Source organism: Bradysia coprophila (genome assembly GCF_014529535.1).
Source record: "Bradysia coprophila strain Holo2 chromosome X unlocalized genomic scaffold, BU_Bcop_v1 contig_752, whole genome shotgun sequence".
In the NCBI taxonomy this organism is placed as follows: Eukaryota; Metazoa; Arthropoda; class Insecta; order Diptera; family Sciaridae; genus Bradysia; species Bradysia coprophila.
Window position 1 is genome coordinate 14,699 of NW_023503367.1, and position 23,657 is coordinate 38,355.

At 37.0% G+C, this 23,657-nt stretch overlaps 4 protein-coding genes across 6 annotated transcripts; 3 read left to right on the top strand and 1 right to left on the bottom strand.

Moving 5' to 3' along the window:
* The first annotated feature begins 526 nt into the window (after window positions 1-526).
* Window positions 527-5,964, top strand: LOC119070300 (dnaJ homolog subfamily A member 4-like). 2 transcript variants are annotated; one of them, XM_037174566.1, is made up of 4 exons: window positions 529-730; window positions 794-1,598; window positions 1,671-2,067; window positions 5,792-5,964. In XM_037174566.1, the coding sequence occupies exons 1-3, from the start codon at window positions 723-725 to the stop codon at window positions 2,052-2,054; spliced, it is 1,197 nt and encodes a 398-aa protein (XP_037030461.1). In that variant the 5' UTR covers window positions 529-722; the 3' UTR covers window positions 2,055-2,067; window positions 5,792-5,964. The 2 variants fall into 2 exon arrangements, with proteins under 2 accessions (XP_037030460.1, XP_037030461.1); XM_037174565.1 differs by lacking the exon at window positions 5,792-5,964 and having other exon boundaries at window positions 527-730; window positions 1,671-2,286.
* On the top strand, window positions 4,019-5,785 carry LOC119070299 (dnaJ homolog subfamily A member 1-like). Its single transcript, XM_037174564.1, has 3 exons — window positions 4,019-4,243; window positions 4,299-5,103; window positions 5,172-5,785. Exons 1-3 carry the CDS (start codon window positions 4,236-4,238, stop codon window positions 5,763-5,765), a joined length of 1,407 nt encoding a protein of 468 aa, XP_037030459.1. The 5' UTR covers window positions 4,019-4,235; the 3' UTR covers window positions 5,766-5,785.
* Window positions 5,965-10,071: 4,107 nt separating the features above from the next.
* Window positions 10,072-11,817, top strand: LOC119070295 (translation initiation factor eIF-2B subunit beta). 2 transcript variants are annotated; one of them, XR_005086498.1, is made up of 6 exons: window positions 10,072-10,237; window positions 10,320-10,406; window positions 10,474-10,921; window positions 11,018-11,406; window positions 11,493-11,633; window positions 11,669-11,817. XR_005086498.1 is itself a non-coding variant. In XM_037174560.1 (5 exons), exons 1-5 carry the CDS (start codon window positions 10,173-10,175, stop codon window positions 11,578-11,580), a joined length of 1,077 nt encoding a protein of 358 aa, XP_037030455.1. In that variant the 5' UTR covers window positions 10,072-10,172; the 3' UTR covers window positions 11,581-11,817. The 2 variants fall into 2 exon arrangements, 1 of the variants encoding a protein (XP_037030455.1); XM_037174560.1 differs by having other exon boundaries at window positions 11,493-11,817.
* A 2,848-nt stretch (window positions 11,818-14,665) lies between these two features.
* Window positions 14,666-20,033, bottom strand: LOC119070297 (adenosylhomocysteinase). The gene is made up of 5 exons (XM_037174563.1): window positions 19,841-20,033; window positions 16,428-16,538; window positions 16,284-16,363; window positions 15,793-15,908; window positions 14,666-15,731 (listed from the first exon to the last, which is right to left on the bottom strand). Exons 1-5 carry the CDS (start codon window positions 19,863-19,865, stop codon window positions 14,765-14,767), a joined length of 1,299 nt encoding a protein of 432 aa, XP_037030458.1. The 5' UTR covers window positions 19,866-20,033; the 3' UTR covers window positions 14,666-14,764.
* Window positions 20,034-23,657: the final 3,624 nt, after the last annotated feature.

Below are 23,657 nucleotides of genomic sequence, written 5' to 3' on the forward strand. Positions count from 1 at the left end.
TGGATATGGTAGTCTGCAAAAATAATTTCTACAGAGCCGAGGTCGCAAATCAGTAATCAACTATGTGACACAACTTTCCAGAGTGATATGCCCCTCAGAAACAAGATTTGGTGATTTTGAATTTCATAAGAAGAAAACACTGACCGTTTGGGGGAAAACGATGAAACATATCAGTAAATGCGTTCCGACAGGGCCTATTTGCAAAAAACTCAGCGAAATAACAGATTTCTTCGTAATTTTCAGGAAATAATAAATGCGGCTCTGATTCGAAGTTTCGAATTCTTTTTGAGCAATTCGCGTTTGTATAAAGAATTACGAATGGAACTCCGATTTCCTCCAAAAAAGTAATCGAGAATATTTAAAATTGTTATTTTTCCTTTCGATGGACCTGGATCAAAGTCATAGAAATGGTAGGTTCTAGGTTCAATATTTCCGAACGTATTCCTTTGTTTAGTCAAACAAAAATCTTGGTAGTTGAAAATATTTACATTGGGACGCAAATGTAACATCAGAAAAAATGCGACAGCGAAACGAACCTCTCATTTTTGTTGGCAGCGTAGAGCGTAAGGACGTATTCGAACTACTTCAATATAAATTCGTAAATTCGACTTCCTTTTATTTTGTAAATTCGTCGTTGAGTGAATTTTTGTTTAAAATTGATTTAATTGTGAAATTTCTCACGAAACTTAGTGGTGAATTAGTAGTGAGTTCTTAGCTGGAAAATGGCAGAGTAAGTAATTTGTATAATAGTATAGTAGGTAAACAGTCAGTGATATTCATGATGATTCTACAGAAACGGAGAAGTCCTGCCGCGGACCAAGTATTTAAAGCACACGATTCATCTCACTCTTGACGAACTGTACAATGGAACGGAACGAAAATTGGCCATCAATAAGAACCGCGTCTGCAACGAATGTGTCGGAACCGGAGCTATCAGTAGAATGCCGGATGATTTTGACAGATGTGAGGAATGTCAGGGTATGGGGGTTAAATCAATAATCATTAGAACAGCGCCAGATATTCAACAGCGAATAGATCGTGACTGTTATTTGTGTTGGGGTAAAGGTCTGGCCATAGTTCCAGAAGATCGATGCCCTAGTTGTCGTGGTGAAGGAGTCGTGGAAGAGCAAAGCGGTCTCATTGTGAAAGTGAGGCGTGGTTCTAGACACGGTCAGAAAATAATTTACAAAGATGAAGGGACTCAAGAGCCAAATATGCGACCGGGAGACGTCGTCGTTATATTGGAAACGTTAGATCATCCAATATTTACAAGAGACGGAGACGACTTAATTATGAAAATGAATTTGGATTTGGTGGAATCGCTGTGTGGATTTGAGAAATTGATTCAGACACTAGATAAGCGACAATTGTGCGTGAAATGTCCTAAAGGGTCGATTATAAAACACAATGACGAAAAATATCTGCCTGGTGAGGGAATGCCCAAATTCCGGAATCCAACAGTGAGAGGCAAAATGATAATAAAATTTACAGTTACTCTGCCTGATCGGATTCGTACGAGACACATAAAGTCACTCGAACAATGTCTACCGCCGAGAGAAGTGCCTGAAATACCTATAGATGCTAAAGAGTGCAACTTGGTGAGTATTTACTGTTCTCTTTGCACGACGAACAGAGTCTAATGTGTTTCCAATTATTTGTATGTTTTCCAGGTCGAGATGAGTGAACATCATCCGTTCCTCAATCAAAATCATTCAACTTACAATCTGAACGACGATGAATGTGCTCAAGATCAATATTATGATCAACAGTACGAGTCACACGATCAACACGACCAATACGGCAACGATAACCACTATGACCATCAATACGGTGACGAGCAGTACAATCACCAAGGTCAATACTACCATGACGACAATAGTTACGAGGTCCAAGGAAACTACGAACATCCAAGCGAATACGACCAGCACCACAATCAACAGGGATATGAATCGCAGAACCATTTCCATCAAGAAGATTTCTATCAGCAGGAACAGTCTTCCGAAGACGTTTCGTTGGAATCCTACGACGCGACCCAACAATATCGTTCCAATTAAACGAAAATTCTTGGCTCTAGAGAATCAATTTTGTGGCGGTCGTTCAGAAAACATTGTATAGGAAATTCGATAGAAAAAATGTGGAAGTCATTCCGGACATCGTTCCACATTTTTTGTGTCGGAGGCAACTTCTTATATATATTAGAATTGTATATGCAGCGTTTTGATTACAGTGATAAATTTCAGTTCTCTCATTTTCTTTTGGTGTGTTGTCAATAAAGAAAACGCAGGAAAAACTTTATTTGTTTTGTTTTTCATTTCCCATAGTTCCATCAGCAGCAATAGTGTCAAGGTGTCAAAAATGGGGCTTAGTTTTCCACTATTATAAACGCGCATGTAAAGTTGACTGGAATGAACTTTGTTTGGAAAAATAGCAAAAATTTCCGATCCGAAGCGATTTATTCACATTAAAATCGAAATAGTTCGCTCTACCTAAGCTGACCAGTGATTTGGAAAATTCTTCAGACGTTAGGCATGTTTTTGGTGACAATTCATACTGCATAGTGAGAGCGAGAGTATTGAAAAGCCTACGACGTAAAAGAAACTTAGAAATGTGGAGGCAAAAGAACTCATACATCTCTTTACTCCAGGTATGAGGTTCATCATACCATATAACATACATAATCGCTTGATCAAGTTTGGAAATGACGTGCATCGGATTGGTATTTCTGGATAGTGCAATTGCAAGCATTTTTTCGTTGTTCTACCAAAATTAATATTTTTCTTGTCGAACCACATTCTACACAATTCAATGTATTCAACAATACTACTTCCTACATAGAGAAATTGTGTAAAATAATTATCGACAATTGAACTCTTGAGAAGTCTTCATCATCAGTACACGTTATTGTAGTCTTTATATTGACAGTGAACGGTAATCATTTTAATGAGGATCTACCTACAGTTTCTCGCTCTTTTCATATCTGCTCTACGTTCTATTTATGTTTTCTAAACTATTGCTGGGGTAAATAAACGTGTAAATACGTTACTCTACAGTTCCTCTGTAAACTTTGTGGACTAGCAATAACTAGTTACATATCTTAGAGGAGAGAAAATACACAGAGACTTAAAAGCTAGACCGACCTTATTGTTTCCCTTGATTAACCTGTCACATACAGCTATTCATCTGTTACCGATAACGACGACAAAAATAATGACAAGCACTGAGTAATATGGTCCTTTATATTGTAAAATGCATGTTAAAAAAATGAAGTACAAGATTTGAAATCAACAGATTAAATATACTTTGATCGATGGAAGTAATAGACCCGATAATAATTCTGGTCATATGTGAGGTCATATGCTTGCCGTCTATAACAGGTTAAGGTAGATATTGTTGGATGATATCAATTCAGCTTAATTTCATATTGCAAAATTCTTTCCGGAGAGGTTCATTTATAAAATTAATTTCCAAAATTTCCTGCAAAGCTGCAAAGCTGTGTGCTATAACCGAATTCTATTTTTGAATGTCTAATTTCCGAGCTGATCCACGTATTTGTAACTATTTGTCACTGACAAAAATTTGAATTTCATAAAGTAAATAGAACAAAACACTGACCTCAGAGGGAAAGACCGTATGTTTCAATAAACGTCTTGAAGCAGGGCCTATTGATTTACTTCTAAAAAATGCAGCAAAATAAAAAAATTCTTAACAGTTTTAGGTCATTTTCCGGAAATACATTTACTGAATGCGGCTCTGATCTGAATTTCCGATTCCATTTAAAAAGAACAATCTGCAGTGTATCGAGATTCCAAGTCATCAATTCGGTGGAACAGCAATGGGAACTCGATTTTCCCCAAAAAAGTAATAGAGAAAATCGAAATGTACCATTTTTCCTTCAGAAGGATATGGATCAAAGTCATAGCAATGTTAGGTTCCAGGTCAAAATTTTTTTTTCAGTTGGTAGTTGAAAATATTTACATTGGGACGCAAATGTATTATCAGAAAACAGGTACAGCGACAGCGAAACGAACATACCTCTCATTCTTGTTGGCAGCGTAAGAGCGTTCGGACGTATTCGAACTACTTCAACATAAATTCGTAAATTCGACTTCCTTTTGTTTTGTAAATTCGTCGTTGAGTGAATTTTTATTTTAAATTTATTTAATTGTGGAAATTGTGGAGTGTGTCACAAAATACAACTTAGTGTTGAATTAGTGTAGCAAATTTTGAATTAGAAAATGGCAACGTAAGTAACTTGTGTTGATATCGTAGGTAAATGATTCATGATGATTCAATTTTAGTAACGAAGAACTCCTGCCACGGACCGAGTATTTAAAGCACACGATTCGTCTCACTCTTAACGAGCTGTACACAGGCACGGAACGAAAATTGTTCGTCCATAACAACCGCGTGTGTGACGAATGTGTTGGAACCGGATCTATCAGTGGAAGGCCAAAGGTGTATAACGATTGTGAGCAATGTCATGGTCTGGGCATTAAATCAGTAATTACTAGACCAGCACCAGATGTTGAACAGCGAATCGTACGTGACTGCTATATGTGTTGGGGTGACGGTTCTGCCATAATTCCCGCAAATCGATGCCGTACCTGCCGTGGTGAAGGAGTCGTGGGAAGTCCGAGCGCTATAACTGTGAAAGTGAGACGTGGCTCTAGAGACGGTCAAAAAATAATTTACAAAAATGGAGGCAATCAAGAGCCGAATAAACGACCAGGCGACGTGTACGTTATATTGGAATCGATAGATCATCCAATATTTACAAGAGATGGGGATGATTTGACAATTACAATGCAATTGACCATGGTGGAAGCGCTGTGTGGATTTGAGAAATACATTGAAACACTGGACAAGCGACAGTTGCGCCTCAAATGTCCTCCCGGAACGGTTGTCCAAGACTACGATCAAAAGTGTGTACCTGGTGAGGGAATGCCCAAATTCAACAATCCAACAGAGAAGGGCAACCTAATAATAACATTTGAAGTTGATATACCGAACCGGATTCGCACGAAACACATAAAGTCGCTCGAAGAATGTCTACCGCCCCGAGAAGTGATAAATATACCTATGCATGTTAAAGAGTGCAACATGGTGAGTATTTACTTTCCCCTTTGCACGACGAACGGAGTATAATGAATTTGCAACTTTTTGTTTTCCAGTTCGATCTTAGCAAGCGATATCTGCACAACAATCCGCTTGGTAAAGTTTATAGATTACTACCCAATGGTGATCTTATTCTGGTTAACGGTCGACACGATCGACATGCCCAACACGATCAACATGCCCAACACGATCAACATGCACAACACGATCAACATGCCCAACACGATCAACACGCCCAACACGATCAGCATGCCCAACACGATCAACATGCCCAACACGATCAACATGCCCAACATGATCAATATGCCCAACTGGATCAACATGTCCAACTGGATCAACATGCCCAACTGGATCAACATGCCCAACTGGATCAACATGCCCAACTGGATCAACATGCCCAACACGACAACGATAACCACTATGATTACGATAACCACTATGATTATCAATACGAACACCAAGAACAATACTACCTCGACGAAGACAGTTACGAAGTCCAAAGAAACTACGAACATCCAAGCGAATACGATCGCCACTACAATCATCAGGGAAATGAATCGACGAACCACTTCCATCAAGAAGATTTCGATCAGCAGGAAGATGATTCAATGGAATCCTACGACGCGACCCGACAATATCGTTCCAATTAAAAGAATTTGTCTTGTCTATGCCCTAGACTCTCGGGCATCGAAGAGGATCTATTTTATCTGGTTAGTTAAAGAAATAATCGAGTTATTAATTGTATAGGAAATTCGATAGAAAAAATGTGGAATCAGTCATCATTCCACATTTTTTGTGTCGGAGGCGACTTCTTGTAGTTATATTTAGAATTAATGCAATATTTTCATATGTTTCGGTTCTCTCATTTTCAATAAAGAAATTGAAGGAAAAAAATATTTATTTTTTTACCACAAGAAACTCAAAGTATCCAAAATTACTGCTACTTGAAGGAATTGTGACGGTAAAATAGTTATAGACAAAGACAAAAGAAGAGTAAGTCGGAATCTCTCAATCGGTTCGACGAGTGGATCCGCGGAATGAATGTGGCTTGAATTAGTTTCAATTGAATTCACTACTCATAACATGCCAAGCTGGCCTGAATGTTACCTGAAACCTGATTTGATAAATTTTGACCTGACCCGAAACCCGAAACATAGTAATTAGATCAGGGTTCCTGTTGACCTGAAATTTTCTTGCTTGAAGTGCGTGGCAATGTTACGAGGTTTTTGTTAAATAATTAATTTTCTCATTTCTTGCTGTTGAATTGCGAGTTCATAAAAAACATTAGAACGAACAGTTAATTTTTACTCACCACCGCCCTTGTTGTTGCCCTGGATGACTTCAATTCAATAACGTATTGCTTAATTCCTTCTCCGGATAACTGCCTTCCACACACAACATCCGAACTGATAAACTTATTTTTAACCAAATTAATTTAAACATCACGAAAATACGACAAAAATAGGTTATTTAATAACCGCCATCTGCTCTTGTTGCGAAGTTCGAACTTCCACTTCGAAAAGTGCTTGAAATGGCGGGCGTCAGTTGAGTGGCGGTTTCTTGTTAGCGGAAATTTTCACAGTACTCGTGTTAAACGAAAGTTTAAAAAATGTATGCTTTAATTTTAGATGGATCATCAATTATTAAAGTTCTAGTCACTTTTGCAACAGTATCAGTTAAGGGCAACTCTGTACCTATATTAAACTGTGAAAGGAAACTTTCTTACAAATCATTCTACATAACCGATTTATACATAAGAAAACATAAAAAATTAAAAGGAAAAGCATTAACTATTGAAGTAAATAAACTTCGTCCAGCTTGGTACGCATTCGGACAATTTAGTGCAGAGTTCAACCTTCGAACTTTGTCTCTCAACAAAACCGCACGAAACTAATGACTGGTGAACCAACTTAAGATTGATAATTTGTAAAGAAAATAGCAAAAATGAATCCAAAACTGTCCGAAATTTACAAAACGGGTACTACATTGCTGCTACACTATACCATGTTATCTATACGATATATCGCATCAATACGTACATTTTCTTTCACTGAAATTGCGCCGGAGGGTACCTGCAATTGTAGCAGCAATACAACTTTAGGCGAATAACTTTGCACGACAGTGAACGGAGTTCAAGGCAAATACCTTCAGAAACAATGAAATTCGGATGATTGAAGGTGATAATGGATCTCCAAAGTTTGGTGACTAAATAACCACTTTACCATAAAATTTTAACGAACATGAAATTATGGCAATTATTTGGCGACCGACCAACCGAGTTGGGACACATCGGTCAGTATAATATGGGGGTAGAGCACACGAGTCTAATTCTTTTCACAAAATCAAGGAGCTGCAAATTCCAACACGGAGAGCGGACTAGTATGTTTGGTATATGATCTTTCAAGTGCCATTTCCAAAATACTGAGATTACTCTTTAACGAATTACGATCTCGACTCTACTCTCTTCGAGACATATTTGCACTGTGTAGGTATACTGCGTAATAAACACGAGACATTGAAAACAGGGTTTTGTCCTAGTATTTATCAAGGTAAATAAACATATTGAATCCGCCAAAACACACGTACCCCTACTTTCAGCTGAATATAATTTTTATAATGTTGGACACAAGTGTAATTCACTTTGTTATGTTGTAGCACATGCAAAACTCAATACTAAACAACGCAACATAACAAATCTTATATTCACCCGAATCTTGCTATTCCCTGAGGGTTTGCGCTACCTTCAGTATGTTTATATATACCTTGGTATTTATGACAACAAATTTATGACTGTCAAATTATCAATGAAAGTAAATGATCATCAATATCCACTAGGCCATTCCTAGAGGGTGTTTTAACGTTACACAATTTTGCAACGAACCAAACCACCAATATCACAAAACGTACAAGAAGTCTTCTACAAAATAAGAACGAAGAGACCTAGAACCAATAATCACGTCTTGCGACGTCGCTTTGATGGAACGAGCCAACGAAGATGAGAAGCTGTTTCGACCTCCGAATATGGTGGTGGTCACAGGGCAGTATAGGACAATCCATCGTCAGTTGTTGCCACCATATTCGTTCACAAGACAGCGAATATTACCTCTTGAACGAAGTGATATGTAATATTCTGAAACAATTTGCTAGGTATCTAGCACGTAGGAATCAACGAAGGTGACACTTTTAACCGAGGCGTGTCTTGCCTCTACGTAACTTTGAAAAACTATTTGCTAACACAGAGTCGAAAACAACGAGGGCAGAAACACAGGGAAACGAGCCGTCAGAACAGTCGGAGCGTTTGCTGCGACTGAGCCCCGTACGAACCGTACATCTATTGCGCACGTGACCCTAGTTCGTCCGTCGCCCTACTCTTACCGTAAGTCTACTGCGCCCGTAAACGTCGGCAAAGAAAAATTCTTATGAAATGTGTACGTCTTAAAAATTGCGCATAGCGCAATTACGAAGCCCCGTACGATGTTCCTTTCAAACGTAACACAAATTTCAAATTGACCTAAAATTTCCTCAGTCCTATATTAGCCTATATTTACCTATAAATAAACAATTTACTGATAAATATGCTAGTATATAGCTCAAAATAACTATCTATACCGTTGTATAGCTCAATATAGCTATATATATTTATATATAGATATCCATATTTGGGATCCTTGAAACACCCCACACACGTAACCACTAACTTCCCACTGATCAGTGACTTTGTAAGTATCATTTTCACAGATTTATATTGATTTTACAAAAATCCAAAATGGCGGCCGACGGCCATTTTGTTAGGATGTGGAAAGTTGTACGACTGCTTTACATTAGTTAGTACCTTTCAAACATAAAAAAAATCATGAAATTCGGTCAAAGTTTACTCGAGATATTGGCAAAAAACACCACCTTCACTGTACGGCCGAGTAGCCACATATAAGCTCACTCCAAGAGACCTAGCTCACGCTCCGGTGAACTGAATTTCATAAACTTGTTTTCCCTGATTGGTACGGTCAATACCTATCTAATAAAGCAAAATCTATCAAAATCCGTTCAAATTTGGCCAACCTACAATCAAAAACGGCTTGTCGCCCTGTACCTAGATCACACCAAGGGGTCTAACTCACGAGTCGGTCATCCAATTTCCATCAACTTTTTTTTTGTCGATAGGTATTGTAAATACCTTTCATTTGATGTATCACTTACAAGTGTAGCCTTTAAATGGCCAGAGAAATCTTTGGAAAACGTTAAAGCAGTTATGGGGTCCCAGCTCGGGAGGGGCCGACCCAAAATCGCCCATCTTCGAACTTAGCCTCACTATTTTGATTATCTTTTAGGGGAAAAAAAATTTTTGAAATCAGATTTGATTTACTCAAGATATCGACGTGACAGACAGACAGACAGACAGACAGACAGACAAAATTTTTATTGCAGATTCGTCATCTATGAACATAGGCAAACACCCTTACCGTCTGCTTCGAATTCCATCAATTACACACGGCATCGTAATCCTATAAGCCCCTTCGTACTTCGTACGGGGCTAAAAACTCTTCAACTTATCTACTTTCATTGCAAATAATGAAGTTAGGAATTTTTTGGATTAAGTTGAATTCACAGTCGTCCATTTTCCAGCCGTTTACTTGGCCTTTGGAATTAAAACAATTAAAATTTCAACGCAACAATAGAAATGTCACGTAAACGTGAAGATAAACGGAGGCAAAAATGGATGACTGTGAGGCCACCTTCAACCATAACACCCTTCTTCTTCATCGCTTCAATTCCATTGTGTCGTAGTAACTCTTTTCACTGATTCTTCGTTGATTGTATGGATTTATGAATCTTGCAACAATCGATATGTGAAAAAGGTTGTTTTAATGTTCCGCCAAAAGTTTATAACACAAAAATGGTTGGAATTGAGTGCACGCGAATAGTGAGAATTAAACGATGTCTGACAACATTTTCGAATGTCAGAAAATAAATTTCTATAAATATTGACTCGGTGTCTCTCAGCAAATTTATTTAAAAAAATTTATGATTAAATTGGACGGTATTTTGTGAAATCAAAAATGAATATCTGCAAAGAGTTGCCATCCAACGAAGTAGCAAATTTGATCCATGATATTAAGCTAGGGTAATGTGTCGCTGATGTTGTACACGGTTTGTTTATCAAAATTTTGTTATCTGACTAAATCGTGTTCCTCCGGAATTTACAGGAAAATTGAAGGATCGCACAGCATAGCCAGCAATACGGTAGCAATTTTTAAGGAAATCATATCGAAATCTCATTGGAAATCGGCCGAGTAAGACATGAACCGTTGATAATATGACCCGTCACATACCTACTCCGCACGTTGTACATTATTTCAGGGATTTGATGAAAGTGATCCGAACAGAAGGTCGGATAATTGTGGCCGCATTGCCGACAGAAGCTGTAGCAGCTAATATCGCCCGGCGAGTACTCAAACTAATCCGAGAAGAATACGATCTGCTGCACGCCCAATTCCATCAGTTTACCGACGATTCGCAAGCTTCTCTGCACAAATTGGTGACGCAAACCAGCGAAAATGAACCGGTGCGAGACTATTCAAAGCCGCAAGAAGGACTTCGAGCCGCCCTTCTTGACCATTTGCAGGAAATCGAAACGGAACTGGAAACGAGCGGAGAAAATCTGTCGTCACAAGCCGCCGAACACATTCATTCAAGTGAATTGATATTGACGTTGGGATATTCGCGGACTGTGGAACGGTTTCTGAAAGAAGCAGCAAAACAGAGAAATTTTGAGGTTGTGGTGGCTGAATGCTCACCCAGTTGTCGGGTAAGTACTCCAAATCATTTTATCCTGACACCTAACCGTCTTCACATTAGCTGACGGATCATGCTAAATGTTTCGATTTCTCGATTGCAATACCAGGGTCACACGTTGGCTGCATCGTTAGCCAAATCGAAAATTGAAACGACTGTCATATCGGACGCATCCATATTCGCAATGATGTCTCGTGTAAATAAAGTAATTATTGGCACTCACAGTGTCCTAGCTAATGGTGGATTACGTGCAGCATGTGGTTCGCTGACAGTTGCACTGGCAGCAAAACATTATTCAGTTCCTGTTATCGTGCTGGTTCCTATGTACAAACTATCGCCCGTTCATCTGTGCAGTTACGAACGGGATGCCTTTAACCTAGTCGGATGCACCGAAGGAGTGTTGCCTTATAGCTCAAGTACGGCTAAATTTGTCAAAGCTTACAGTCCCGTGTTCGATTATGTGCCACCGGAACTAGTCACGCTGTTTATATCGAATGTGTAAGTGGAACCCAGTGCAGTGGGTGGTTATCAATTTCATTTCTTTTTCCTATTCATTTTACGCTCGGCTTTATTTTCGATTTCAGTGGTGGTAATGCACCATCGTACGTTTATCGTTTGCTCAGCGAGCTGTATCATCCCGATGACTATGACTTTTCGAATATTCACTTGTAGGACAGTGCAATATTCGCCTCCACTCATTTCACTGATGTGACTTCGGAAATAAAAAGAAAAATTTAAGTTTTTCGCCTGAATTTGTCTGGAAATTTGGAGAAAAAACAGAATCATCGAATTTCATTGTACCTGTGTAGGACAAACAAACAATTTTCATGTTGATCTGCAGGAGGAATGTTGTAAAAAAAAAAATTGTTTTTGTAATAAATACAACGCGGTGCTTGATTATGATTCATTAGAACAAATTTTTCTTTTCATTTTTCGTTGGTCAGACGTGCGATCAGGAAACCAATAGTAAAAAATATGTTCAACAGGTTTCAATTCCTCAACTAAATTTCAGGACAAATGACCCAAAATATCACTAAGAAGTCATGACAAAACTCGTATAATGCTTCGCAGGCATTAATGGTCTTCTTTTTCAGCCTGTTCCTATTAACTGCTGGACGTAGGCCTCCCCAAATCTCTTCCATTCCGAACGATCCGTTGCCAATTTTGTGCCTGCTATTTATACCATTATTTCATCTCTATGGTCGTCATCTTTTTGGTACAACGTTCGTCCGTCCTTCTTGCAATATGTCCCGCCCAAAGACTGTCGCAAGCCAGTTGAAAAAACGTGGAGCATTTTCAGAAATGATGTAAAAATTCGAATGCAGTCAGCACAACACCATCAGATGAGACTGCGACGTCCATTAATTGACGTCATTAACCTTTTGCTCATATAGGCTTAAAAGAATGGGCAAGCTTTATGGACAACGCACATGTGTGCACGACTTGTCACAAATCGTGCCTTAATGTCTTCAAAACCATTTAAATCTTGCACTTACAAAGTAGCTGGAACTTCGTAAGAACCTTGAGCTGATTTCACCGAACATTTTGGTTCCCCTCAATTTTTGTCGCTTTCCGTCCCTTGGTTAATGTCCTGTAGTTGTTTCTACTTCCTTGTTATACGTATGAAGATTGAATCTGATGTCAGCATTTAACGAGGAGTAATTTGAAGGTGATTTCAAGAAATGCTTTTGGAAAATACTCACAGTATTTGAACATTAGGAGTGGCTTGCCCCTTCATTAAGACATCATTAAGAAGAAGATTTTGCTTCTAGAATGGGAGATGGGATTAACCTGTCACATACGGCTAGGCTGTAAGGAAGGAGCTCGAGGCAGCGACTAAAATAAGGATTTCTGTGCAGGTGGGAAACTTTTCGAAGGGGAGCCTAAACGCAAAATCTTGGGCGCCAAAGTAAAAATTTTTATCCAAAAATAATATCATGCGTTCAGGACATTGACGTAAATATATTTTTGATACCTAGGACCCGAAACGTGCGACTTCGGCTCTGTCTGGAAACTTCTCACACGCTAAAAAAAGACCTAGGTCCTAGGTCCCACGAAATGTACTATTACGATTTAAAGGGAATTATTCCCCTGACCGTAAGTCTAGGGTCTTTCATCCAAAAAATCATTCAAAATGTCAAAATGTAAAGTCTACTCAAGTTGCCGATCATACCTGATAATAATCTGCAATTTTCTGGAATTTAATTTTTCGGTCATGTTAGGGGTGTATTTTTACCTGTGGAAAATGCCTCCACAATATGACCTAAAAATCAAATTCCAGAAAATTGCAGATAATTATCGATTTACTAGACTAAAAGGTGTTTTTGGTAGAATATCAGCCCTAGAAATCACAATAGTGGTGAGTTTTTGGGTATGAGTGTGAGTTTTGTCTATAATTTATATCTCTCGATGGATGTAACTGAAAATTCTGAAAAAATTCTCAAGTTTATTTTTTCAAATATTCTTTGTTAAATGAGGGTGTGTTCCGCCATTTAAAAAAATCTGAGTTAATTACATAATGTATTCACATTCCATGAAGACAAATCAAGTGACCAAAAACGGTAGTAGCACTTTTGTGTAGCATATGGAAAAAAATCGTTGAATTTTTTCATCCGTTAAATAGGGGTCCAAAAAATCTGAAAAAATCTGAAAAAATTTCGGATGTTTACATAAAGAGAAATAGATGAAAAACAAAATTCTCATTTTTGTTAATAACTCCATTTTGGAGTTTCATACGCCACTCCAATGAAAGTAGTTCTAGGCCAAGATCTTTCGAATGATTTAGTACCTTTAGTGTCACTTTTTACATGCCAACCCTATTTTCTTTCCATTTTTTTTAGTTTTTAGGAAAGTGAAAGCTACAAATGTGAAATACTTTCATTCTGTATCTGTATCTCCATCTAAATGATGATAAAAGATTTAAAAAAACTGATATCGCCAATGCCATTGTCATTTTCCAACTAGGTTCAATGCGCCGCAGGCAAAATTTGTATTAAAATAAAAAAAAAAAATTGACTATTTCAAGTTAGATAATTGTAATTTTTCTTGTGGACAGATCTGGATTCGCAGGTGGGAATTAGAGTGGCGCAGGTGGGAAAATTCCCACCTGCGATGTTCCTTAGTTTAGTCCCTGGCTCGAGGAACTTCCTGACTTAAAATGGGAACAGATCAATGGAGGAGCCCAGGTCCTAATAATAAGAAACATTTTTCCAAATTTTACTAAAAAATTGATCAAATTTGGAGAAGACATTAGAAAGCCTAGAGAAACTGGCCGATTGCTGCATGATTGCCGAAAGAAAATATCGGAAAATCACACCGGTGATGTGGTGATCATGTTTTAAAATTTAGAATTGGCGTGTGCAGATTTGTCATACAACGTTCAAAGACACAAGAGTTAGTCCCAGGTTTAGAATATTATGCTGAGGAGGGACATAACTTCAAGGAAAATAAAATATTTTTGGACTTGCACACACACCATTTTACTGGCCTAACAAATACTCCAGTTTGTAGACACAAGTAACGTTGCTTTTAATTGCAAATAAAAAACCAACTCCGACCTTTGAATGAAGAAGTATGGAAGAACATACTACCAGTACCTGCAACGGTCGACTGGCATGACATTTTATTGAGGACTCTTTGGCAAGTCTCTGCTTTTTTGAAGTTGACTCTTCGAGTAACGAGATTATGCGTTTCTGGTTTTTAGTTCGTTTGTGCGTTCACCTGCTCTAAGATTGGTTGTCCATTTGAAGAAGAAACATTTTTTTTGGTGTTTACAAAATGAAAAACTTTTATTTTCTGAAATCGGATGTTCACAAAATAGAAATTTAAAAAAAATAAATTGGCGACAATAGCCATCTTAATATCTGTAGTGGTCTGGCTTGTACGGTCCATCGATCGGCGTATTTATATACTTCGACTGTTTTTCGGTCAATTTCGTCAATTTGACACCCAATTTATCCAAATGCAAAGCAGCCACCTCTTCGTCCAATTTTTTCGGCAACATGTACACGCCAATGGCATATTGTTCGGGTTTCGTCCACAATTCGATTTGAGCCAGCACTTGATTGGTGAACGAATTCGACATGACGAAACTGGGGTGTCCCATCGCGCAACCCAAATTGACCAATCGTCCCTCAGCCAGCAAAATGATGTGATTTCCGTTCTTCAAACGGTAACGGTCCACTTGCGGCTTGATATTCGTTTTCTCCGCAGCATTTTGGTCCAACCAAGTGACTTTAATCTCACAATCAAAGTGGCCAATGTTACAAACGATCGAATCGTCCTTCATATTGAGGAAATGTTCGCCGGTAATGATATCTTCGCAACCGGTGGTCGTAACGAAAATGGTTGCTTCTTTGCTGGCCTCCTCCATGGTTGTTACTTCGTAACCTTCCATAGCAGCTTGTAGCGCATTGATCGGATCAATTTCAGTCACCAATACACGCCCACCGAACGCACGTAACGATTGGGCGCATCCTTTGCCAACATCACCGTAACCAGCAACGCAACACACTTTACCAGCAATCATAACATCGGTAGCCCGCTTGATGCCATCGATCAACGATTCACGGCAACCGTACAAATTGTCGAATTTACTTTTCGTCACCGAATCGTTTACATTGATCGCTGGTACACCCAACTTATTCTCCTTCATCATTTTGTACAAATTGTGCACGCCGGTGGTAGTCTCTTCACTGATACCTTTGATGTCCTTAAGAAATTGGGGATACTTTTCGTGCACCAAATTCGTTAAGTCACCACCATCATCCAGAATCATGTTCAGTGGCTTGTTGTCTTTGAATACTAGGGTCTGATCGATACACCTGTGAATGCGCAACAGTTAGTGTTTCAGTAAGCAAAACAATAAAATTTCGAAATAATTACCATAAGTACTCTTCGTCGGTCTCTCCTTTCCATGCGTAAACAGGAACTCCTGTGACAGCAATAGCAGCAGCAGCATGATCCTGTGTGCTGAATATATTACATGACGACCATTGTACCTATAAAAGACAATCGAGACATTGGAAATGAACCATCGACCAAACAAACAAAGTGTGTGAGATGATAGTGTCAAGCCCTTTCCGCATTCGCGTCGATTGTTTGTGAATAAAATATTCAAGATAATTTCCGAAAAAACTAATGTGAATAACAAAACCACAAAAGGTCAATGTCGAACCATTTTTAGTGGATAGTAACACAAACGCACATAAACATTGGGTCTGTAATCTGTGCGCCAAATAAAATATTTTTTCAAACTAAATCAATGTCAAGGGTCACAGCGTCATTTCAGAGACTAGATTACAATGAACAAAAAAGAAGTGGCCAGACACAAAAAATAGCGAATTACTTAGCATATTATTAGCATTATTATTCACCTCAGCTCCCAATTCAACCAACGTTTCGATGAGAACGGCAGTTTGAATGGTCATGTGTAAGCAGCCAGCGATGCGAGCACCTGAAAACCATGGAAATTGTTTGTTAAGCTGAAGCTTTTTGGTTTAATATCACTTTCATCGTACCTTTAAGGATTTTCAATGGGCCGTACTTCTTGCGGCAAGCCATCAATCCGGGCATTTCATTTTCTGCTAGGATTATTTCTTTACGGCCCCATTCGGCTAATGAAATATCGGCTGAAAGAGAAAATATAATTGAATTACGGTGTGCGATAAGCGGAAGTTTTGAAATACTAGACACACCCACACAAGCCCCTTTGAAAACTCTTGTTCATAAATGTACGAAAATTATTGTTTTTTGTGGAGCGAAATACATTCATCAAAAATGGGGTCCGAATTCACTTGGGAGTTTGATTTCCTTTTCAGAACTTGAAGAATATCAAATCAAATCTCACGAACCAGATTTAAATGAGAACGAAGTGAAAATACTGGACGTCGAATCAGATCGGTATAAGCGAAAAACGCTATAATCATGCTACATTTGGCTTTACGGTGATTCTGACCAAAACTTGCAGCATGCGACCTACACTAATGTTATGAATTCGTTCATGCTGATTAGCTCTTCATTTACGTCATGACAAATCTCTTATAGCACAACAAATTTCAATCTTGACGATCGTGTTAGAATTTCACGACAAAAATTTAGAATTATTCGAATTAGAATGTTAATGTAATTGGAATCGTTTCCGATTTGTATGGTAATTTGTTTACGCGATATTTATGTTATCTAGTTATAGCCTAAATAGAATTTTAATGTTGCTCTAGCTACAACAACATCCGAAATATACGTTTAATTGAAAACAATTTTGATTTTTTTTTTCATCATCAGTGCCAACAATTTAATCTCACAACCAAGTCGTTACAAAATTAATTAAATTTGGCTAAATAATTGACAAAAAATTGATATCAAAATATTTGAGTATTTGATTTGAGTTAAAATTACATCCAAGTTGGTCAATTTTGACGTACAAATTAGAGGGAATTGGCCCGAAATTGTCGGAACTTTTAATTCTCTAACTCAGTCAATTCGTCACTGATTCAACTACTGTAAAAAAAAACACCGGATGACGAGAAGTCATCGAATAGACCGTGTGCAGTACAAAAAAAATTATTTTTAATTGATGTAGATTATTATTTTGTAGAACAAAAGTGTAAACAGAATATCTGAAAAATGTCTGCTTGATTTTATATCACACTTGAAAAGCTGTAATTTGAATGAAACTAAAAGGATATCCGAACCATTCTAATTCATTCTAATTGGATTCTTACTAAGATTCTAATAAGTGGGATGGCATCGGGATGGCAACAATATTTTTCAATAATTCCAATAATTTCGCACACGGTCTGTTAGAGGGAAATATGTCAATTTGATCATAATATTAGGACGGATTTTTTGTTCGATCAAATGGGACGTAAAATGAAGGAGACTTGAATTGTGTAAGATGAAAAATCTAATGTTAACCAAATCAGCGATCAACGAAATTCATCAACTACTATCATTAACACTCTACCGGATGATATATGTACAGTATAATGTAATCATTGTTCTGATTTATGAAATCTGATTTTTCGTCGTTGTCAATTACAAAATATTACCCACTGTTTGTAGCAGGGTCAAGGATAATTTATTTTCCTAATTAAATTTTACGTTCGTTTTTAATTGTGGAAACTAAAATTGCTGTTGCATCATACCAAACCGGTTTGACAGACGTTAATTTGCTGCATATTTAAATTTCCGTTTCTTTTGCGACTGTAAACGATCATTTGTGATGGAGTTTACAGTTAACTTTTATTATAGTTAAACTCAACAACACGTAAACAATAAATATATCAACACTGAGAATAGGTTCACGGATGTTTGCACTATAAACTGCTAAGTTGACTATTCATGGGCAATATTTGATGCAGGGTCTTTCAAGGATTTAAACTCTAAAAATTAATCTAACCCTCGAAATATATTACTCTATTCATTTTCAAGAGATTTTGTGAACCTTTGTGGGTAAACCTGTTACAGACGGCAAGCATATGATCAGTATTATTATCTAGTCCATCGATCAAAGTATTTTTAATCCGTTGATTTCAAATCTTTTACTTCATTTTTTTTAACAAGCATTTTATTATAAAGGACCATATCCAGAGCTTGTCAATTTATGTCGTCGTTACCGTATGTGACAGGTTAAACCGTTTTCTAATTCAACGGTTTTCTTTTGACCATTTTTTCAATTCATTATCACAGTTCCGAGATAAGTACGAGACTTGTTATTATTATTAATTGCTTCGGTTTTTCCGCTTAAAAATACTAGAATAGTGTCAAGTGAAAAAAAAAACGTCGATAGTGTTTTTTGTATTGGTAAAGTGTAGCGAGCGCACGAGAGAACGAGAGTATAATTTTTATTCCTTAAGTGAGTCAACGCACTTCAAGCAAAAGTGCTTCAAGTGACAGCTGAAAAATGGAGTAACTATTTTGTACGAAAAAAATTTCCGAACTTTTTTACAGTGCCAAAATTTGTTTGATATACTGTCCCGCTTCAGTTCTCTATTTAGAGTACCACTCATTCTTGAAGTGCGTTGGGTGAGCACATAATTTTTCACGACCTAACGGACGTTTTATCTATAAAGAGATGATACAGTAAAACCCACTTTTCAATGATTGGTAGTGAAAATTTCTTGGTCTGATATTTGTTCAGTTGTACCAGCATGTTTGTAAAACTAAAAATGTTGCCGCAAGATATTAATCTAAGTATTTTTAGAGACCCGAAACGAGTGACATATGTGCGAAAACATATTTCTGTAATTTCATACGTACACAAATCGATATTGCCGATATTAATTACCGATTATGATAGAATTTGAAAGTATGCATACAATCACAGATCCATGCAATTTGGATCGCACATCATCAGAAATGTACATCGAAAAATATTCAACTTTCGACTGTTAAAAAATCAAATTATCTATCTGTTGGGTAACCTCACTTTTAATGGATCAATGAAGCAGTTTTTAAAAAAGACATAAAAAAAGTTCAAGATGATGCTGATGATGGCAGACATCATCTAAATTTAGAAACAAAAAAAAGTTCCCGGATACAAGAGTGCGTAAGGGCATTCCAGTACGTTGAAATATTATATGAGCAACAATAAATAATAACAAATAATCGGGGAGTTGCATATATAATCAAATAATTATAAACAGATTACGGAGGTAACACAAAATTACGGATGTAATTGATACCCATACCGAAGGAATAAGTTATGACCTTCATAGAGCAATGTTACAATTTCCATAGGAAATTTCGGACCAAACTAAAAACCCCATCATTCTCCAACCGAAAAGGTTGAATAATCCAATCTTTTGGAACGAATACTGTATTCGAAAGGAGAGTTGATGCAACGAGCAAACAAAAACATAACCTCATTTGATTAGCCCACATAAAAAAAATTAGCTCCCACCGTCTTAATTGTAATTTGATATGTACTCACCGACTTTATAGTTAAGTTTAGACATTGTGCAGAACGTAATCACAAACTTTTGCAAACACACAAATTTATAAGAAAAAGAATACCCGGCTTAGTAACTCAACCGCTTGAAATGAAATGATTAACGAAGACGAATGTGAATTGTGCGATAGCAATAAAAAACACATGGAATGAATGAACTAAAAAATGAATTAGTGGAGTGATTTTCAGACTGATATGCCGTACGGAGAATAAAAAATTCGAACCAAAATATTTATCAGTGCCATCTATCGGTAAATAGAAGTGCGGAAATGAATGAAAAAAGGTGGAAAAATTCAAATAAATCCGTCACCATTTCATGTCACCTCTCTCAATATAGAAGTCGATTGAATGTCCTCAACATTCGATATAGTTCATAGACATTTTACAAACAGAAAAAGTGTCGAAATTTAAAAAAATAATTTATTAGCTGTATTTTATGGTGCAGTACATAAAACGAATCTAGTCAAAGTGACTGACGCCGGGTAAAGCGATGACAAGCCGTTCGACGCAAAGTTAATGCCCATGTATTTACGGCTGTGAACATTGTATCGGAAGAATATTCGTCGACGGTGCCATCCCATCTAAAAATGGTCAAATGCATCGGAAGAGCCGAAGAGCGGTGCCAGCCCATGGCGTATCTAAATTTCTATTCAATTAAAGATTAAAGAATAAACGACAAGCTCTGACTGATGAGGTCTTATATAGCAAAAAGCATGTTCAAAACAAATGAAGTAAAAGATTTCTGAAATCATCTCTGTAAATTTTCGATCAAATGAAGTATAGTAAAACTGTTAATATGCTTTCCGTCTGTGACAGGTTAAACAATGGGATAATTTTAGAGAATTTGTTTAAAATAAAAGTGTAGCCAAATCAGCACTCATGTGAGATGCTACTAGCGACGGAACCCAGAACCGTTGCTACTACCATCGTACGAGTAGTAAAGTTTTTGTGATTATACTTACAAGCGTTCTGTCTATGTACCAAAATTTGGAATTGAACTTTCCCAAATACGCCAATGGGGGACTGAAGTTTCAATAATTTCGATAGACAACATTATTCTAAGCAACAAATTATTCTAAACTATCGCAAAATTATAAACATTTATATGTTTAATTAATTGTTTTCTGATTTTCAAGAATCAGTCAAACATAAAAAAGACTATACGTCTCTATATGCCTCTCTTTTCTTCTCATGTCATTTTTTCTTAATTCTCTCACAAAAAAGGTTTGCTTTTAGGTTGAATTTGGGTCGTAGCCGTAATTCAAATATGAATTAAAAGTACAAAACTTGAAAATTCTGTAATAGTGTAGAACAATTTTTTGTTTACAATAACATTCTTAATCAAAATACAAAAAATGTCAAAAGTTCAATGCCCCATTGCGGGTAGATTTCGAACATTTCTGCGGATAGAGGTCCACCAACTATATGAAGACAAAAAAATGATTGGTCTTAAGTAACTTGGGTGAAATTAGCCAGCCGGTGTGCTTTGAATAAGAATCGAATTTAGATTCAGAGTTTGTTACACATTCTCCTGACTGAACTTACTAATGCTTCAGCAATGTAATGGTGGACGTACATGACTTAAACTTTGAGACGTGTATACTTACTTAAATTGTGATTATATGAAGCTCCGTCTGGAGCTTGAATCTCGAACTGTTCATCTTGGTCTTCAATAGACTGACAACGAATGACCAATAAGTTCAACAATACACATAGTGGTGAAAAAATGGGACTGCATCGTGACTTCTAAGTTCTCTCGCAAGCTCAACTTCAATTGTAATGAAAGTGAAAATACATAGGCTAAGATAGCAAAACCGAAATCAAGTCTGGGAGCTGTATGATTGTCTATCTTATCATTTCGAGAGGAAAAAGTCTCTTGACTTGATTTGAAAATTACTCAGAAGCACTTTTGTGATTGATTAAAATTTTCATATCAGTCGCAAAGACTCATTTTACATACGCTTTTCGTTATGGCTGATCGTAAAGATAATTTTTTGAGAATCGGATATTTTAACTGCATTTGTATCTCAAGACAAAGAAAAATAGCGGATGGGTTTATCAACAAAGATTCCCGATTTTTTTGCCAATCAGTCACTATAATGACCTTTTGAAAATGTCCTATTCACAATTCACAGACGGAATAATAAACCCAGACCCTAAAGCGTTCTACATTTTCATCGAAGGTGTTTTTATGTTCGAGGAATTGTATTTGCCATTTCGAGAACATAAAATACTCGAACAGTTCTTGCTGCATGGATGGATAAAATCGGTTTCAAATGCGATGAAGTGAATAAAATCAGATTTTTATTTTTAATGAAAACTTGTTGTTCAAATGAACATATATTTGGTACAACTAACTCCCCTAACTACTCATCATATCTCACATTGCATTATTTACTACGTACTGTTATAAATAGTCATTAGAGGATTCAACTGATGTACGATAGATTTTACATAACTTTTCTAAAGAGTATGCTAACAAAAATAACAACAACAAGAAATGAAAGATATTGTTTTGCCAAATGAAGCTTCCAAAACTGTCAAGCCCTTTACGACTTTCGTCACTCTCCTCCATAATAAAATGTATTTTGCTCGTCGTATAGACGACTAAGTCGAACCAAAATTTATACAAATACATCAGTTGAAGACAACCCTGAACTACAATATGTTTCCATATAAATCTGCTTCTACCTGCAACTTGTACTGCTAACATCACAGTTTCATACACTGGAAATCCAAAGTAACAAATTGCTCTCTGTATAATTGTATACAGAATTTGAATCAACAACGTAAAACAATTATATGGCCCAAACGTTGATAGAAAAACTAATTCAGCAAAAATAATCGAAAACACAATCATACAAAAATGTAATTTTGTTAATTTGTTATGTCGAACCCATTGAAGTTGATTCGTTTCCCGATAATACTTGTTACTGGCTCTGATCAGTTCAGTAGGATCTACTCCTTCGGTTAAATGGTAATGCGCCAAGCACACGTAGGTGGTAAGGTCTAAATAGCCTCAATACAAACAACACACACTCTACGGATAATAGCGGCAGAGTCGAAATTTTGCTTGATTTTTGCAAGTGGTTCCAGGTGGTTCCGGGTGGTTCCCGCAGTCCAAAAGTGATGTATGGAAGGTGCCCCTTATTTTCGATAATGAACAAGTCGTCCATACATCATTTTGTCCAAAAACTTCAAATTTAGCCGATATAATTTTGGGTCGTTTTGACTCTGCCGCTATTATCCGTAGAGTGTGTGTTGTTCGTATTGAGGCTATTTAGTAAGGTCCACCACCACCTAGGATTTGAAATCAAACAATTTTTTACAAAAAAAAAACTTAGAAAGTTAAAGGGCAGACTCTCCTCAAATGAAATACCTTGAGTGTGGTATCACTAGAAAGCTTAGATGTTGGACTTTGAAATGTTCAATTCCTAGCATAAAATTTGCATTTGAATTCGGTGAACATGCAGGTGGATAATGTTGCATAAGGGTCGTGAATTTTCAAGAAAAGTAAAGTGTTCGAGGATCTACTTAAATGGGTACATTACGGATTCGAATTCGTCGTATTGAAAAACGCGATAATATACCTACGCGACCATACGAACGACTTACTTAAAAGAATCTGAAAATAGAACTTTGTCTTTGGACATTAAAAACACAAAAAGTTCTATTTTTCATTCTTTCGAACCTATATAAAACCTCCTAAATCTTGAACATTTTTAACTCTTGTAATAATGTTGGTAAGACAGTGTAGTCGAAAAATTTCAGTATAGTGGAACGTGTGAGCACTGAATCC

What these genes read in the sequence shown, in the direction of transcription:
- LOC119070300 (XM_037174565.1), top strand. An exon ending in ATGCTAAAGAGTGCAACTTG is followed by an intron (nt 1,599 to 1,670) that starts GTGAGTATTTAC and finishes TATGTTTTCCAG; the next exon opens with GTCGAGATGAGTGAACATCA.
- LOC119070299 (XM_037174564.1), top strand. An exon ending in ATGTTAAAGAGTGCAACATG is followed by an intron (nt 5,104 to 5,171) that starts GTGAGTATTTAC and finishes TTTGTTTTCCAG; the next exon opens with TTCGATCTTAGCAAGCGATA.
- LOC119070295 (XM_037174560.1), top strand. Translation starts at nt 10,173, where the DNA reads ATGAATATCTGCAAAGAGTTGCCATCCAACGAAGTAGCAAATTTGATC. An exon ending in ATCCATGATATTAAGCTAGG is followed by an intron (nt 10,238 to 10,319) that starts GTAATGTGTCGC and finishes CGGAATTTACAG; the next exon opens with GAAAATTGAAGGATCGCACA. An exon ending in AATGCTCACCCAGTTGTCGG is followed by an intron (nt 10,922 to 11,017) that starts GTAAGTACTCCA and finishes TTGCAATACCAG; the next exon opens with GGTCACACGTTGGCTGCATC.
- LOC119070297 (XM_037174563.1), bottom strand. Translation starts at nt 19,865, where the DNA reads ATGTCTAAACTTAACTATAAAGTCG. An exon ending in TGGTTGAATTGGGAGCTGAG is followed by an intron (nt 15,909 to 16,283) that starts GTGAATAATAAT and finishes TGTCTTTTATAG; the next exon opens with GTACAATGGTCGTCATGTAA. An exon ending in ACCGACGAAGAGTACTTATG is followed by an intron (nt 15,732 to 15,792) that starts GTAATTATTTCG and finishes GCGCATTCACAG; the next exon opens with GTGTATCGATCAGACCCTAG.